Source organism: Pseudophryne corroboree, chromosome 6 (assembly GCF_028390025.1).
Source record: "Pseudophryne corroboree isolate aPseCor3 chromosome 6, aPseCor3.hap2, whole genome shotgun sequence".
Taxonomy (NCBI): Eukaryota; Metazoa; Chordata; class Amphibia; order Anura; family Myobatrachidae; genus Pseudophryne; species Pseudophryne corroboree.
The window spans coordinates 203,251,465-203,269,070 of NC_086449.1; the positions used below are offsets into that span (position 1 = coordinate 203,251,465).

The 17,606-nt window shown below is 48.6% G+C and overlaps 1 protein-coding gene across 3 annotated transcripts in view; it reads left to right on the top strand.

The window, feature by feature from the left end:
* PCSK6 (proprotein convertase subtilisin/kexin type 6) overlaps positions 1-17,606 on the top strand; it is a 353,524-nt gene that overhangs the window by 133,783 nt on the left and 202,135 nt on the right. For all 3 annotated transcript variants that reach the window (XM_063925653.1, XM_063925654.1, XM_063925655.1), the window contains exons 3-4: positions 2,261-2,371; positions 3,157-3,300. In XM_063925653.1, coding sequence (XP_063781723.1) covers positions 2,261-2,371; positions 3,157-3,300 — 255 coding nt within the window. The remainder of the gene's footprint in view (positions 1-2,260; positions 2,372-3,156; positions 3,301-17,606) is intronic.

A 17,606-nucleotide genomic window follows, 5' to 3' on the forward strand; every position in this document is an offset into this window, starting at 1 on the left:
ATGTGAGTTACACATTATGCCAATCTTTATTAACGCCCTTATACACATAATGTCCCTTACACATATGCCGCACATTATTAATGCCCTTATACACATAGGGGGCTATTTAATTGATGTCTGATCCTTTCTGACTGAAAGGATCGGACATATCCGTATTCAATTTATGGCCAAATCAGACAGGTTTTGGCTTTTTCCGACAATGCCAATCCAACTTTTTTTAAAGTCGGAATGACATTGTCGGAAACAGGGGTTAAAACCTGTCGGATTTAGCGGATAATCCGACAAAACACGTGGATCCGCGGCTAATCCACCGATCCACGTGTTTTCCGACAAGTCAGAATCTGGATTGAGCCTTAAAATGTAGGAAACTGACGTTTTTCCGACAAGTCGGAAATTCCGACTTGAATTGAGTTCACACCATAATGACGCACATAATGTCCCTTACACATACTCTGCACATTATTAATGCCCTTATTCACATAATGACACACACACAATGTCCCTTACACATAACAATGTCCCTTACACATATGCAGCACATCATTAATGCATTTATACACATGACACACACAATGCCCCTTACACATATGCCGAGCTCTATTGCACAACCAACCCACCCGCACACAGCACTCACATGGCCGCTAATACTATGACCTCTGCCTCTGTTTGGATACAGATGTGTCCTCGTACATCTTGCCTCAATACACCATGCAGCAGGAGATGCCTTTTTTGATGAAAAGTTGGGAGCCTTTTTTGCCGAAAATGCATCTTATTTGCATTGCTATATGGCTAGGATGCTTCTGCTGGTTAAAATGTGACATGCCTATATTCTGTGTAACTGTGGTTGTATCTGCATAGGAAATGTTACGTTAGTGATTTACAGGATTGTAGCATTTTGTATGCAGGCACAGTCAGTCACGCAGAGAATATAGGCATGCTGCATATCATAATCCGCAGAAGCTGTGTTGTGCCTATGCCCAGGGTCGGCTCTGCGCATCATTGTAATTTTTGTGGTTGAATCACCAATTGTGATCCAACCTGAATGAGCTCCATAATATAGTTTTACTGCTGCTAGGCCAACTTGCCATTGTGATCCCTTATGTGCCCTGACACTAAATCTGGCTTTCATATCATTTTTATTAAAAAATATATTTATCTTCATTTCAAGTTTATTGTTTATCCCGTGGGTGACGGTCCCAAGATTCACATTATGTTCCCTTCCAGCTGCAGCCCCTCTGATCCTTATATCTTTACTGTAGGAAGATCATGCATAAATGGCAAATAAGGACACTTTGACCTGTTCCCATGTAGCGTGGGTTCCTGCATTAATACTGGTTGGGTAAACGTTTTTGTGGTCTCAGAGTAACGTGTAAAATGATTGGCTGTCTTTATGCTAACATGGCCATTTCTGCATGTGACCTATAACTTTATATTACAACTAAAGATGTGCTGTAAAATCACAAGAATTCATTTGATTCTTGATCAACCACAGGTTTTCCTGAACCTCTTTTCTCTACATTTTCTGGGAATCCTCAATTTTACTTCACTGCAGTGACTGTAGCAGAACGCCTTAAATATGACATTTTTAGGCTGGTTTTGTGAGCTAGGTCAGCATATAATTTTTATAGTTCATGATGACACTTGACGCCACCCTTGGCTGTAAAATGTTCTCTCTGAAACTAGCAAGCAACTTCATGCAGTAGTTGGTGCAGACAGCATGAGGCATGTGGGTGGACATTACAGTAACGTTTCAAAAAGCAGATTTATATCTTGCTATTTTAAGTCTGTTTTCATAGAGACTAATGGGGCTAGTAACAGCTCAGAGACGCTGCATTTAGTGAGTTTCAGACTGAATTTCACATTTCCTTAATTTTCAGTCTAGTCAAAGTCCTGTGATGTCAGGAAACCAGCTTTGTGGCCTGTCCTAGTTACTTTTTATCCCATTGCGCTGACAGTGATCATGTATCCCAACTAGTGCTAGTTTGAAATAGTTTTTGATTCAATGTTTGATGATCCACAGTGTTAATTATTGGTGCCCTTTCTTGTCTAACAGGTACATGATCAGATACTGTATTTCTGTATACACTGTTACTGCCTGTCTTATTCATCCCATAATTCTGATTTGTAATGTTTGAGATCTCTGGGTAGGTTTCTGTTCTATTATTACAGTATTAACAGTATTTAATTGATGCAGTATATTCTGCATATATTGTTTCCTTGGATATGTAACATGCTAGCTATTCTGTCTTTTCTCTTATAGGTAGAATGGCTGCAGCAGCAGCAAGTGAAGAAGAGGGTTAAGCGACAAATCCGAGCGGACCCCAACCTTATGTACTTTAATGACCCTATCTGGTCTAACATGTGGTATCTGGTAAGTATTGTACCCTGCGCAGTGGGAGCCAGATGAGTACACATCTATGTCCTAGAGTGCAGATACGTTGGCTGCCCATAATTAAGCATAATGCTAGCTTTTATGGATAGAACTTCAAACGAGAGGTAATATATAAAAGCGCTTTCTTTATTATGAGACAGAATGAGGTGGAATTTATAGTGGGACAGGTTTCGTGTAGTGTACTTACCCTGCACATGTACCCAGATGATATCTACAGTGTCCCTGTTTTGTAGACTCATCTGCTTTCAGACCTGAATTCCCGTTGTCCTTTTCCCAAGTAACTCTGAAACATTGCATCATGAATATTCTGGTTTACCACTAGCTACAGAATTCATAAACATTTAGTTTATGTAAAAGCCTGTACAAAAATCAGTGTACTTTACATACATGCATTTTCCTTATTGCACTTTATTTATGGAAGGCCTAGATCATGGGTCTTCAATCTGCGGCCCTCCAGCTGTTGTGGAACTATACAGCCCAGTATGCCCTGCCACAGTTTTGCTTTTAAGGCATGCTAAAACCGAGGCAGGGCATGCTGGGATGGTCTAGATCATCATACAATAAGTATTTGTACCTGACCCATGCAATATGGAGGGCTACAGCCGCCAACATAAAGCTTCATGTCAACATGATCAATATACTGTATATTTCTGTTGCATTGTATCATAGTCAGATGTGTGATACCTCTGATTGCAGTTATTACCCTAATGTAGGTATTCCAGCAGTTGCATGTCTGGTTTGGTCTGTCTTTCACTGTTTTGCAGCATTGTGGAGATAAGAGAAGTCGATGCCGATCGGAAATGAATGTCATGGCTGCTTGGCAGAGGGGTTACACTGGCAAGAACGTGGTGGTCAGTATATTGGATGATGGTGTGGAGAGAAATCACCCAGATCTCATTCACAACTATGTGAGTATGTGACCGTTCGGCAGTCTGTCCACAGACTGCTGCCCTCCAGAATTATATATATATATATATATATATATATATATAATTTATTTATTTATTTATTTTCTTTAACGTCCTAGTGGATGCTGGGGACTCCGTAAGGACCATGGGGAATAGACGGGCTCCGCAGGAGACTGGGCACTCTAAGAAAGAATTAGTACTACTGGTGTGCACTGGCTCCTCCCTCTATGCCCCTCCTCCAGACCTCAGTTAGAATCTGTGCCCGGAAGGAGCTGGGTGCATTTTAGTGAGCTCTCCTGAGCTTGCTATTAAGAAAGTATTTTAGTTAGGTTTTTTTATTTTCAGAGAGCTTCTGCTGGCAACAGACTCTCTGCTACGTGGGACTGAGGGGAGAGAAGCAGCCCTACTATCTGCGGCTAGGTTGCGCTTCTTAGGCTACTGGACACCATTAGCTCCAGAGGGTTCGAACACAGGAACTTAACCTTGGTCGGCCGTTCCCGGAGCCGCGCCGCCGTCCCCCTCGCAGAGCCAGAAGACAGAAGCCGGTGGATGAAGCAAGAAGACGTCAAAATCGGCAGCAGAAGATTCCTGTCTTCACATGAGGTAGCGCACAGCACTGCAGCTGTGCGCCGTTGCGCCCACACTAACCCACACACTCCGGTCACTGTAGGGTGCAGGGCGCAGGGGGAGGGCGCCCTGGGCAGCAATTGAGTACCTCCTGGCAAAAGCAGCATATATACAGCTGGGCACTGTATATATGCATGAGCCCCCGCCATTTTTTACACCAAATCGCGGGATAGAAGCCCGCCGCTGAGGGGGCGGGGCTTCTTCCTCAGCACTCACCAGCGCCATTTTCTCTCCACAGCTCCGCTGAGAGGAAGCTCCCCAGGCTCTCCCCTGCAGACTCACGGTAGAAAGAGAGTAAAAAGAGAGGGGGCACATAAATTTAGCGCAATAATCATATATACAGCAGCTACTGGGTAAACACTAAGTTACTGTGTGATTCCTGGGTCATATAGCGCTGGGGTGTGTGCTGGCATACTCTCTCTCTGTCTCTCCAAAAGGCCTTGTGGGGGGGGTCCTGTCCTCATATAGAGCATTCCCTGTGTGTGTGGTGTGTTGGTACGCTTGTGTCGACATGTTTGACGAGGAGTGCTATGTGGAGGCAGAGCAGGTGCAGATGAATGAGGTGTCCCCGCCGACGGCGCCGACACCTGATTGGATGGATATGTGGAAGGTGTTAAATGATAATGTAAACTCCTTGCATAAAAGGTTGGATAAAGCTGAAGCCTTGGGACAGTCGGGGTCTCAGCCCATGCCTGATCCTACAGCGCAGAGGCCGTCAGGGTCTCAGAAGCGCCCACTATCCCATATTGTTGACACAGATATCGACACGGATTCTGACTCCAGTGTCGATGGCGATGATGTAAAATTGCAGCCTAAAATGGCTAAAGCCATCCGCTACATGATTGTAGCTATGAAGGATGTATTGCACATATCAGAGGTAATCCCTGTCCCTGACAAGAGGGTTTATATGTTTGGGGAGAAAAAGCAAGAGGTGACTTTTCCCCCTTCACATGAGTTAAATGAGTTATGTGAAAAAGCTTGGGATTCTCCTGATAGGAAGTGCTGATTTCCAAAAGGTTACTTATGGCGTACCCCTTCCCGCCAACGGACAGGATGCGCTGGGAATCCTCCCCTAGGGTAGACAAAGCTCTGACACGCTTATCTAAGAAGGTAGCCCTGCCGTCACAGGATACGGCCTCCCTAAAGTATCCTGCGGATAGGAAGCAGGAAGGTATCCTGAAGTCTGTATATACACATTCAGGTACCATACTGCGGCCGGCAATTGCGTCGGCCTGGATGTGTAGTGCTGTAGTAGCATGGACAGATACACTGTCTGAGGAACTGGATACCTTGGACAAGGATACTATTTTACTGACCCTGGGGCATATAAAAGACGCTGTCCTATATATGAGGGATGCCCAGAGGTACATTTGCCTACTGGGCTCTAGAATAAATGCAATGTCGATTTCTGCCAGAAGGGTCCTGTGGACTCGGCAATGGACAGGCGATGCCGACTCTAAAAAGCAATGGAGGTTTTACCCTACAAGGGTGAGGAATTGTTTGGGGACGGTCTCTCGGACCTAGTTTCCACAGCTACAGCTGGGAAGTCAAATTTTTTGCGATATATTCACTCACAGCCTAAGAAAGCACCGTATTACCAAATGCAGTCCTTTCGATCACAAAAAGGCAAGAAAGTCAGAGGTGCGTCCTTTCTTGCCAGGGGCAGGGGTAGAGGAAAGAAGCTGCACCATACAGCTAGTTCCCAGGAACAAAAGTCCTCCCCGGCTTCCACTAAATCCACCGCATGACGCTGGGGCTCCACAGGTGGAGCCGGGAGCGGTGGGGGCGCGTCTCCGAAAATTCAACCACCAGTGGGTTCGCTCACAGGTGGATCCCTGGGCTATACAGATTGTGTCTCAGGAATACAAGCTGGAATTCGAAGTGATGCCCCCTCACCGTTACCTAAAATCAGCCCTGCCTGCTTCCCCCATAGAAAGGGAAGTAGTGTTAGCGGCAATTCACAAATTATATCTCCAGCAGGTGGTGGTACAGGTTCCCCTCCCTCAACAGGGAAGGGGTTACTATTCCACAATGTTTGTGGTTCCGAAACCGGACGGTTCGGTCAGACCCATATTGAATTTAAAATCCCTGAACATTTACCTGAAAAGGTTCAAGTTCAAGATGGAATCGCTCAGAGCGGTCATTGCAAGCCTGGAAGAGGGGGATTTTATGGTGTCTCTGGACATAAAGGATGCTTACCTGCATGTCCCCATTTATCCACCTCATCAGGAGTACCTCAGATTTGTGGTACAGGACTGTCATTACCAATTCCAGACGTTGCCGTTTGGTCTCTCCACGGCACCGAGAATATTTACCAAGGTAATGGCGGAAATGATGGTGCTCCTTCGAAAGCAGGGTGTCACAGTTATCCCATACTTGGACGATCTCCTCATAAAGGCGAGGTCCAGAGAGCAGTTGCTGATCAGCGTAGCACACTCTCAGGAAGTGTTGCAACAGCACGGCTGGATTTTGAATATTCCAAAGTCGCAGCTGATCCCTACGACTTGTCTGCCCTTCCTGGGCATGATTCTGGACACGGACCAGAAAAAGGTGTTTCTCCCAGCGGAGAAGGCTCAGGAGCTCGTGACTCTGGTCAGAGAACTCTTAAAACCAAAACAGGTGTCAGTGCATCACTGCACGCGAGTCCTGGGAAAGATGGTGGCGTCATACGAAGCCATTCCCTTCGGCAGGTTCCATGCGAGGACCTTTCAGTGGGATCTGTTGGACAAGTGGTCCGGATCGCATCTTCAGATGCATCGGCTGATCACCCTATCCCCCAGGGCCAGGGTGTCTCTTCTGTGGTGGGTGCAGAGTGCTCACCTTCTCGAGGGCCGCAGGTTCGTCATACAGGACTGGGTCCTGGTGACCACGGATGCAAGCCTCAGAGGATGGGGAGCAGTCACTCAGGGAAGAAACTTCCAAGGGCTGTGGTCGTCAGGAGGCTTGTCTGCACATCAATATCCTGGAACTAAGGGCCATATACAACGCCCTGAGTCAAGCGGAGCCTCTGCTTCGCAAACCAACCGGTGCTGATTCAGTCAGACAACATCACCGCAGTGGCTCATGTAAACCACCAGGGTGGCACAAGAAGCAGGGTAGCGATGGCGGAAGCCACCAGGATTCTTCGTTAGGCAGAGAATCGCGTGCAAGCACTGTCAGCAGTGTTAATTCCGGGAATGGACAACTGGGAAGCAGACATCCTCAGCAGGCACGACCTCCACCCGGGAGAGTGGAGACTTCATCAAGAAGTCTTCACACAGATTACAAATCGATGGGAACTGCCACAGGTGGACATGATGGCATCCCGCCTCAACAAAAAGCTACAAAGGTATTGCGCCAGGTCAAGAGACCCTCAGGCGATAGCTGTGGACGCACTAGTAACACCGTGGGTGTTCCAGTCGGTCTATGTGTTTCCTCCTCTTTCTCTCATACCCAAGGTGCTGAGAATCGTAAGAAAAAGAGGAGTGAGAACAATACTCATTGTTCTGGATTGGCCAAGAAGGACTTGGTACCCGGAACTGCAAGAAATGCTCACAGAGGACCCATGGCCTCTGCCTCTCAGACAGGATCTGTTGCAACAGGGGCCCTGTCTGTTCCAAGACTTACCGCGGCTGCGTTTGACGGCATGGCGGTTGAACGCCGGATCCTAGCGGAGAAAGGCATTCCGGATGAAGTTATTCCTACGCTGATAAAGGCTAGGAAGGACGTGACAGGAAAACATTATCACCGTATATGGCGAAAATATGTTGCTTGGTGTGAGGCCAGGAAGGCCCCTACAGAGGAATTCCAGCTGGGCCGGTTCCTGCACTTCCTACAGTCAGGAGTGACTATGGGCTTAAAATTAGGGTCCATAAAGGTCCAGATTTCGGCCCTATCCATTTTCTTTCAAAAGGAACTGGCTTCGCTTCCTGAAGTTCAGACGTTTGTAAAGGGAGTGCTGCATATTCAGCCCCCTTTTGTGCCACCAGTGGCACCTTGGAATCTTAACGTGGTGTTGAGTTTCCTGAAATCTCACTGGTTTGAGCCACTTAAGACAGTGGAGCTAAAATATCTCACGTGGAAAGTGGTCATGCTATTGGCCTTAGCTTCGGCTAGGCGTGTGTCAGAATTGGCGGCTTTGTCATGTAAAAGCCCCTATCTGGTTTTCCATATGGACAGGGCAGAATTACGGACTCGTCCGCAATTTCTGCCGAAGGTGGTGTCATCTTTTCATTTGAACCAACCTATTGTGGTGCCTGCGGCTACTCGTGACTTGGAGGACTCCAAGTTGCTTGATGTAGTCAGGGCTTTGAAGATTTATGTAGCCAGGACGGCTGGAGACAGGAAAACTGACTCGCTGTTTATCCTGTATGCATCCAACAAGCTGGGTGCTCCTGCTTCAAAGCAGACTATTGCTCGCTGGATCTGTAACACGATTCAGCAGGCTCATTCTGCGGCTGGTTTGCCGCATCCAAAATCAGTGAAAGCCCATTCCACAAGGAAAGTGGGCTCTTCTTGGGCGGCTGCCCGAGGGGTCTCGGCATTACAACTTTGCCGAGCAGCTACTTGGTCGGGTTCAAACACCTTTGCAAAGTTCTATAAGTTTGATACCCTGGCTGAGGAGGACCTTGTGTTTACCCATTCGGTGCTGCAGAGTCATCCGCACTCTCCCGCCCGTTTGGGAGCTTTGGTTTAATCCCCATGGTCCTTACGGAGTCCCCAGCATCCACTAGGACGTTAGAGAAAATAAGATTTTACTCACCGGTAAATCTATTTCTCGTAGTCCGTAGTGGATGCTGGGCGCCCGTCCCAAGTGCGGACTTTCTGCAATACGTGTATATAGTTATTGCTTAATAAAAGGGTTATGTTGGCATCTGTTGTTTGATGCTCTGTTGTTCATACTGTTAACTGGGTATGTTATCACGAGTTATACGGTGTGATTGGTGTGGCTGGTATGAGTCTTACCCTGGATTTCAAAATCCTTTCCTTGTAATGTCAGCTCTTCCGGGCACAGTTTCCTTAACTGAGGTCTGAAGGAGGGGCATAGAGGGAGGAGCCAGTGCACACCAGTAGTACTAATTCTTTCTTAGAGTGCCCAGTCTCCTGCGGAGCCCGTCTATTCCCCATGGTCCTTACGGAGTCCCCGGCATCCACTACGGACTACGAGAAATAGATTTACCGGTGAGTAAAATCTTATTTTCTCTAACGTCCTAGTGGATGCTGGGGACTCCGTAAGGACCATGGGGTATAGACGGGCTCCGCAGTAGACATGGGCACCTATAAAGAACTTTTAGTATGGGTGTGCACTGGCTCCTCCCTCTATGCCCCTCCTCCAGACCTCAGTTAAATCTTGTTCCCAGAGGAGATAGGGTGCATTACAGGGAGCTCTCCTGAGTTTTCTGTGTAAAAGAATTTTGTTAGGTTTTTTATTTTCAGGGAGCACTGCTGGCAACAGACTCCCTGCGTCGTGGGACTGAGGAGAGAGAAGCAGACCTACTTAAATGATAGGATCTGCTTCTTAGGCTACTGGACACCATCAGCTCCAGAGGGAGTCGGAACACAGGTCTCACCCTGGGGTTCGTCCTGGAGCCGCGCCGCCGTCCTCCTCGCAGAGCCGGAAGATAGAAGCCGGGTGAGTATGAGAAGAAAAGAAGACTTTGCGCGCCATTGCTCCCACACAACACACACAGGCACAGATGGGTGCAGGGCGCAGGGGGGGAGCCCTGGGCAGCAATAAACCTCGTTTTTGGCACAAATATATATATATTAGGCTGCGGAGGCAGCAAATAGACGATCCCCCGCCATTTTTATGATATTGATGCGTGACCGAAGCCCGCTGCTGGAGGGGGCGGAGCTTGATCCCTCAGCTCTAACCAGCGCCATTTTCTCCACAGAAGCTGCAGAGAACGCTGGCTCCCCGGACTCTCCCCTGCTGAATGCATCAGAGGGCTGAAAAAAAAGAGGGGGGCACATTTCAAGCGCAGTGAGTGGGAATAGCATTGGCATTATATATATAAGCGCTATCTGGGTTTTCTGGTGTCAGTTTGGTGCTGGGTGTGTGCTGGCATACTCTCTCTCTGTCTCTCCAAAGGGCCTGGTTGGGGAATTGTCCCCGTTTAGTTATATCCCTGTGTGTGTGGGGGGTCGGTACGTGCGTGTCGGCATGTCTGGAGCGTAAGGCTTATCAAAGGAGGAAGTGGAGGAGATGAGTGGTGTGTCCCCGTCGGTAGTGCCTACTCAGGAATGGATGGATATGTGGCATATGTTAAATGCAAGTGTGGCATCATTGCATAAGAGGCTAGACAAAGCAGAATCCAGGGAGACTTCAGGGGGTCAATCCACGGATTGGACCGACTCACAGGGCCCATCAGGGTCTCAAAAGCATCCCTGGTCACAAATTGTGGACACAGATACCGACACAGACTCTGATTCCAGTGTCGACTATGATGATGCTAGATTGCACCCTAGGGTGGCAAAAACTATTCAGTATATTATTATTGCAATTAAAGATGTTTTGCATATCACAGACGACCCCTCTGTTCCCGACACGAGCGTGCGCATGTATAAGGAAAAGAAACCTGTGGTAAACTTTCCTCCATCTCATGAACTTAATGAGTTATTTGAAAAAGCTTGGGAATCTCCAGATAAGAGACTGCAGATTCCCAAAAGGGTTCTTATGGCGTACCCTTTCCCTACACAGGACAGGGCACGTTGGGAATATTCTCCCATAGTGGACAAGGCTCTAACACGCCTGTCCAAGAAGGTGGCGCTGCTGTCTCCAGATACAGCGGCCCTCAAGGACCCTGCGGACCGCAGGCAGGAGACTACATTAAAGTCTATTTATACACATACTGGTACTTTACTTAGACCGGCAATTGCGTCGGCATGGGTATGTAGTGCAGTTGCAGCTTGGACAGATACCCTGTCAGCTGACCTTGATACCCTAGATAGGGATACTATTTTGCTAACTTTAGCACATATTAAAGACGCAGTCTTATATATGAGAGACGCTCAAAGAGACATTGGATTGTTGGGTTCCAGAGCCAATGCCATGGCTATTTCAGCGAGACGATCCTTATGGACCCGCCAATGGACGGGTGATGCGGATTCAAAAAAGCATATGGAGGTTTTACCCTATAAGGGTGATGTGGTGTTTGGGGATGGGCTCGCGGACCTGGTTTCCACAGCTACCGCAGGTAAATCTACCTTTTTACCTTTTGTCCCCCAACAGCAAAAGAAAACTCCACAGTATCAGATGCAGTCCTTTCGGTTGCAAAAGCACAGAAGAGGTCGGGCTCCTCCTTCCTTGCCAGAAGTAAGGGTAGAGGGAAAAGAACACCTGCCGCGGCGGGTTCCCGGGAACAGAAGTCCTCCCCGGCTTCTACAAAATCCACCGCATGACGTTGGGGCTCCCCTGCGGGAGTCCACACCAGTGGGGGCACGCCTTCGACTCTTCAGCCAGGTCTGGGTTCGGTCAAACGTAGATCCTTGGGCGATGGAGATAGTTTCCCAAGGCTACAAGCTGGAATTCGAAGAGGTGCCCCCACGCCGATTTTTCAAGTCGTCCTTACCAGCTTCTGCCCCAGAGCGGGAAGTAGTGTTAGCTGCAATTCAAACGCTGTGTCAACAGCAGGTGATTATAGGGGTTCCCCTGAGCCAACAGGGAAAAGGGTACTATTCAACCCTCTTTGTGGTCCCAAAGCCGGATGGTTCGGTCAGGCCCATTTTAAATCTAAAATCCCTAAATCTGTACTTGAAACGTTTCAAATTCAAGATGGAATCACTCCGAGCTGTAATATCCAGCCTGGAAGGGTTTTTTTTATGGTGTCGCTGGACATAAAGGATGCTTACCTTCATGTCCCCATATATCCCGCTCATTAGGAGTACCTGAGATTCGCGGTACAGGATTGTCATTTCCAGTTTCAGACGTTGCCGTTTGGGCTTTCAACGGCCCTGAGGATTTTCACCAAGATAATGGCGGAAATGATAGTGATCCTGCGCAGGCAAGGAGTCGCAATTATCCCATACTTGGACGATCTCCTGATAAAGTCGAGATCAAAAGATCGATTACTGAAGAACGTGTCACTCTGCTGAGAGTGCTCCAGCAACACGGTTGGATTCTCAATCTGCCAAAGTTACAGTTGGTTCCAACAACTCGACTATCGTTCCTAGGCATGATACTAGACACGGAGCGAAAGAAGGTTTTTCTCCCGTTGGAAAAAGCCCAGGACCTCCAGAACATGGTCAGAGACCTGCTAAAGCCAAAAAGAGTGTCAGTTCATCAATGCACTCGAGTTCTGGGGGAAATGGTGGCAGCCTACGAGGCCATTCCCTTCGGCAGGTTCCATGCGAGGACGTTTCAATGGGACCTTCTGGACAAGTGGTCCGGGTCCCATCTACAAATACATCAGAAAATAACACTGTCCCCCAGGGCCAGGGTGTTTCTCCTATGGTGGCTGCAGAGTGCTCACCTTCTAGAGGGTTGCAGGTTCGGCATTCAGGACTGGGTTCTGGTAACCACGGACGCGAGCCTCCGAGGATGGGGAGCAGTCACCCAAGGAAGAAACTTTCAAGGACTATGGTCAAGCCAGGAGTCCTGTCTGCACATCTACGTGCTGGAATTAAGGGCCATATACAACGGCCTTCGACAAGCGGAGGGTCTTCTTCGCGACCTACTGGTTCTGATTCAATCAGGCAATGTCACAGCCGTGGCTCATGTGAACCGCCAAGGCGGGACAAGGAGAAGAGTCGCGATGGCGGAAGCCACCAGGATTCTTCGCTGGGCGGAAAATCACGTAAGCGTTTTGTCAGCTGTCTTCATTCCGGGAGTGGACAACTGGGAAGCAGACTTCCTCAGCAGACACGATCTCCATCCAGGAGAGTGGGGACTTCATCAAGAAGTCTTTGCAGACATAACGGGTCTCTTGGGAGTTCCTCAAATAGACATGATGGCGTCACACCTCAACAAGAAGCTTCGGAGGTACTGTGCCAGGTCCCGGGACCCTCAGGCAATAGCAGTAGACGCTCTGGTGACGCCATGGGTGTTCCAGTCGGTCTGTGTGTTTCCTCCTCTGCCTCTCATCACAAAGGTGTTGAGGATCATAAGACGGAAAAGAGTACAGACAATACTCATTGTTCCAGACTGGCCTCGAAGGGCCTGGTACTCGGATCTTCAGGAGATGCTCGCAGAAGATCCTTGGCCTCTTCTGCTAAGGGAGGACCTGTTACAGCAGGGTCCCTGCACGTTCCAAGACTTACCGCGGTTACGTTTGACGGCATGGCGGTTGAATGCCGGATCCTAGCTGAGAAGGGTATTCTGGAGGAGGTCATACCTACTCTAATAAACGCTAGGAAGGAGGTGATGGCGAAACATTATCACCGTATCTGGAGGAAGTATGTATCTTGGTGTGAAGCCAAGAATGCTCCTACGGAAGATTTCCACCTGGGCCGTTTTCTCCACTTTCTACAGACAGGAGTGGATATGGACCTGAAGTTAGGCTCTGTTAAGGTACAGATTTCGGCCTTATCGATATTCTTTCAGAAGGAATTGGCTTCTCTTCCAGAAGTCCAGACTTTTGTGAAGGGAGTGCTACACATCCAGCCTTCTTTTGTGGCTCCAGTGGCGCCATGGGGCCTGAACGTGGTGTCACAGTTCCTAAAATCTCACTGGTTTGAACCCCTTAAATCGGTTGAGTTGAAATTTCTCACCTGGAAGGTGGTCATGTTATTGGCCTTAGCTTCGGCAAGGCGGGTGTCTGAATTGGCGGCATTGTCTCACAAGAGCCCCATGTGGATAGAGCAGAATTGAGGACTCGTCCTCAATTTTTACCTAAGGTGGTGTCTTCATTTCATATGAACCAACCTATCGTGGTGCCTGTGGCTACGAGTGACTTGGAGGATTCCATGTCCCTGGATGTAGTCAGGGCCTTAAAGATTTATGTAGCCAGGACGGCTACAATTGGGAAAACAGAGGCTCTGTTTGTCCTGTATGCAGCCAACAAGATTGGCGCGCCTGCTTCAAAGCAAACTATTGCTCGCTGGATCTGTAACACGATTCAGCAGGCTTATGTTACGGCTGGATTGCCGTTACCACATTCAGTAAAGGCCCATTCCACTAGGAAGGTGGGCTCTTCTTGGGCGGCTGCCCGAGGCGTCTCGGCATTACAGCTTTGCCGAGCGGCAACTTGGTCTGGTTCAAACACTTTTGCTAAATTCTACAAGTTTGATACCCTGGCTGAGGAGGACCTAGCATTTGCTCAGTCGGTGCTACAGAGTCATCCGCACTCTCCCGCCCGATTGGGAGCTTTGGTATAAACACCATGGTCCTTACGGAGTCCCCAGCATCCTCTAGGACGTAAGAGAAAATAAGATTTTAAACCTACCGGTAAATCTTTTTCTCCTAGTGCGTAGAGGATGCTGGGCGCCCGTCCCAGTGCGGAAGATCTGCAAGACTTGTATATACTAGTTATTGCTTACATAAGGGTTATGTTACAGTTGGAATCGGTGTTGGACCGGTGCTGTTGTTTGTTCATACTGTTAACTGGCTTTGGGTATTCCAGGTTATATGGTATGATTGGTGTGGGCTGGTATGAATCTTGCCCTTAGATTAACAAAATCCTTTCCTCGTATTGTCCATCTCCTCTGGGCACAGTTCTCTAACTGAGATCTGGAGGAGGGGCATAGAGGGAGGAGCCAGTGCACACCCATACTAAAAGTTCTTTATAGGTGCCCATGTCTCCTGCGGAGCCCGTCTATACCCCATGGTCCTTACGGAGTCCCCAGCATCCTCTACGGACTAGGAGAAAAAGATTTACTGGTAGGCTTAAAATCTTATTATATGTATATATATATATATATATATATATATATATATATATATATATATATACCTATTTTCTCTTGCGTCCTAGAGGTTGCTGGGGACTCCGTAAGGACCTTGGGGTATAGACGGGCTCCGCAGGAGACATGGATACTATAAAGAACTTTAGAATGGGTGTGCACTGGCTCCTCCCTCTATGCCCCTCCTCCAGACCTCAGTTAGATCCTGTGCCCAGAGGAGACTGGGTGCATTACAGGGGAGCTCTCCTGAGTTTCTCTGTAAAAAGAATTTTGTTAGGTTTTTTATTTTCAGGGAGCACTGCTGGCAACATGCTCCCTGCATCGTGGGACTGAGGGGAGAGAAGCAGACCTACTTAAGTGATAGGCTCTGCTTCTTAGGCTACTGGACACCATTAGCTCCAGAGGGTCGGAACGCAGGTCTCTCCCTCGCCGTTCATCCCAGAGCCGCGCCGCCGTCCTCCTCACAGAGCTGGAAGATAGAAACCGGGTGAGTAGAAGAAGAAAGAAGACTTCAAAGGCGGCAGAAGACTTCAGTTCTACAGTGAGGTAATGCGCAGCGGTAACGCGCCATTGCTCCCCCACACACACACACACACACACACACACACACACACACACACACACACACACACACACACACACACACAACAGCGGGCACTGTAAGGATGCAGGGGGGGGGGGGGGGGCGCCCTGGGCAGCAATTAATAGCCCCAAGGGACACTGGCAGATGTAATTATACTGCGGAGGCAGTATATTATGAACCCCCGCCAGTTTTTTGATTATTTGAGCGGGACCGAAGCCCGTCGCTGAGGGGGCGGGGCTTGATCCTCCAGCACTAACCAGCGCCATTTTCTCCACAGCACATGCAGAGAAGCTGGCTCCCAGGACTCTCCCCTGCTGAACACGGTCACAGAGGGCAAAAAGGGGGGGGGGCACTTTTTATTGGCGCAGTGAGTATATATTTATATAAAAGCGCTTTTTGTCTGGGAAGTTGGTTTCCAGTGTCAGTTGGCATTGGGTGTGTGCTGGCATACTCTCTCTCTTGTCTCTCCTAAGGGCCTTATTGAGGAACTGTCTCCATATAGATATATCCCTGGGTGTGTGGGGGTGTCGGTACGCGTGTGTCGGCATGTCTGAAGCGGAAGGCTTATCTAAAGAGGAGGTGGACCAGATGATTGTGGTGTCTCCGTCGGCAACGCCGACACATGATTGGATGGATATGCTGAATGTTTTAAATTCAAATGTGGCTTTATTACATAAGAGATTGGACAAAGCAGAGTCCAGGGATACAGCAGGGAGTCAATCCATGGCTTTGACTGTGTCACAGGGCCCTTCTGGGTCTCAGACACGCCCACTGTCCCAGGTAGCAGACACTGATAACGACACAGATTCTGACTCCAGTGTCGACTACGATGATGCGAGGTTACACCCAAGGGTGGCCAAAAGTATTCATTATGATTATTGCAATAAAAGATGTTTTAAATATCACAGATGACCCCTCTGTCCCGGACACGAGGGAACACATGTTTAAGGAAAAGAAACCTGAGATAACTTTTCCCCCATCTCATGAGCTGAAAAGCTTGGGAGACTCCAGACAAGAAACTGCAGATTCCCAAGAGAATTCTTATGGCGTATCCTTTCCCGGCAAAGGACAGGGTACGGTGGGAATCCTCGCCCAGGGTGGACAAGGCTTTAACGCGCTTGTCCAAAAAGGTGGCGCTGCCGTCTCCAGACACGGCAGCCCTCAGGGATCCTGCTGATTGCAGGCAGGAAACTACCTTGAAGTCAATTTATACACATACGGGTGCCTTGCTCAGACCGGCATTAGCGTCTGCTTGGGTTTGTAGCGCTGTGGCGGCTTGGACGGATACCTTGTCAACTGACATTGATACCCTGGATAGGGATACCATGTTATTGACCTTGGGTCACATTAAGGACGCAGTCCTATATATGAGAGATGCTCAGAGAGACGTTGGCCTGCTGGGTTCGAGAGCCAACGCCATGGCGATTTCTGTTAGGCAAGCCCTGTGGACCCGCCAATGGACGGGTGATGCCGACTCAAAGAGGCATATGGAGGTTTTGCCTTACAAAGGTGAGGACTTATTTGGGGAATGTCTCACGGACCTGGTTTCCACAGCTACGGCAGGTAAATCTATTTTTTGCCTTATGTTCCCTCACAGCAAAAGAAAACGCCACAATATCAGATGCAGTCCTTTCGGTCGCATAAGTCCAGAAGAGGTCGGGGCTCTTCCTTTCTCGCCAGAGGTAAGGGTAGAGGGAAAAAACTGCCGGCTACGACTAGTTCCCAGGAGCAGAAGTCCTCCCCGGCTTCTACTAAATCCACCGCATGACGCTGGGGCTCCGCGGAGGGAGTCCGCTCCGGTGGGGGCACGTCTTCGACTCTTCAGCCACGTCTGGGCTCAATCAGAGGTGGATCCCTGGGCAATGGAAATTGTATCCCAGGGTTACAAGCTGGAATTCGAAGACGTGCCTCCTCGCCGGTTTTTCAAATCGGCTTTACCAGCTTCTTCCCCAGAAAGGGAGATAGTTTTAGCGGCAATTCAAAAACTGTGTCAACAACAAGTGGTTGTCGAGGTTCCCCTAGTTTAACAGGGGAAGGGGTACTATTCAACCCTATTTGTGGTCCCGAAACCGGATGGCTCGGTCAGACCCATTCTAAATTTAAAATCCCTAAACCTGTACTTGAAAAAGTTCAAATTCAAGATGGAATCCCTCAGGGCAGTGATCTCCAGCCTGGAAGGGGGGGATTTTATGGTCTCACTAGACATAAAGGATGCATACCTTTTATGTCCCCATATATCCTCCTCATCAGGCGTACCTGAGGTTCGCTGTACAGGACT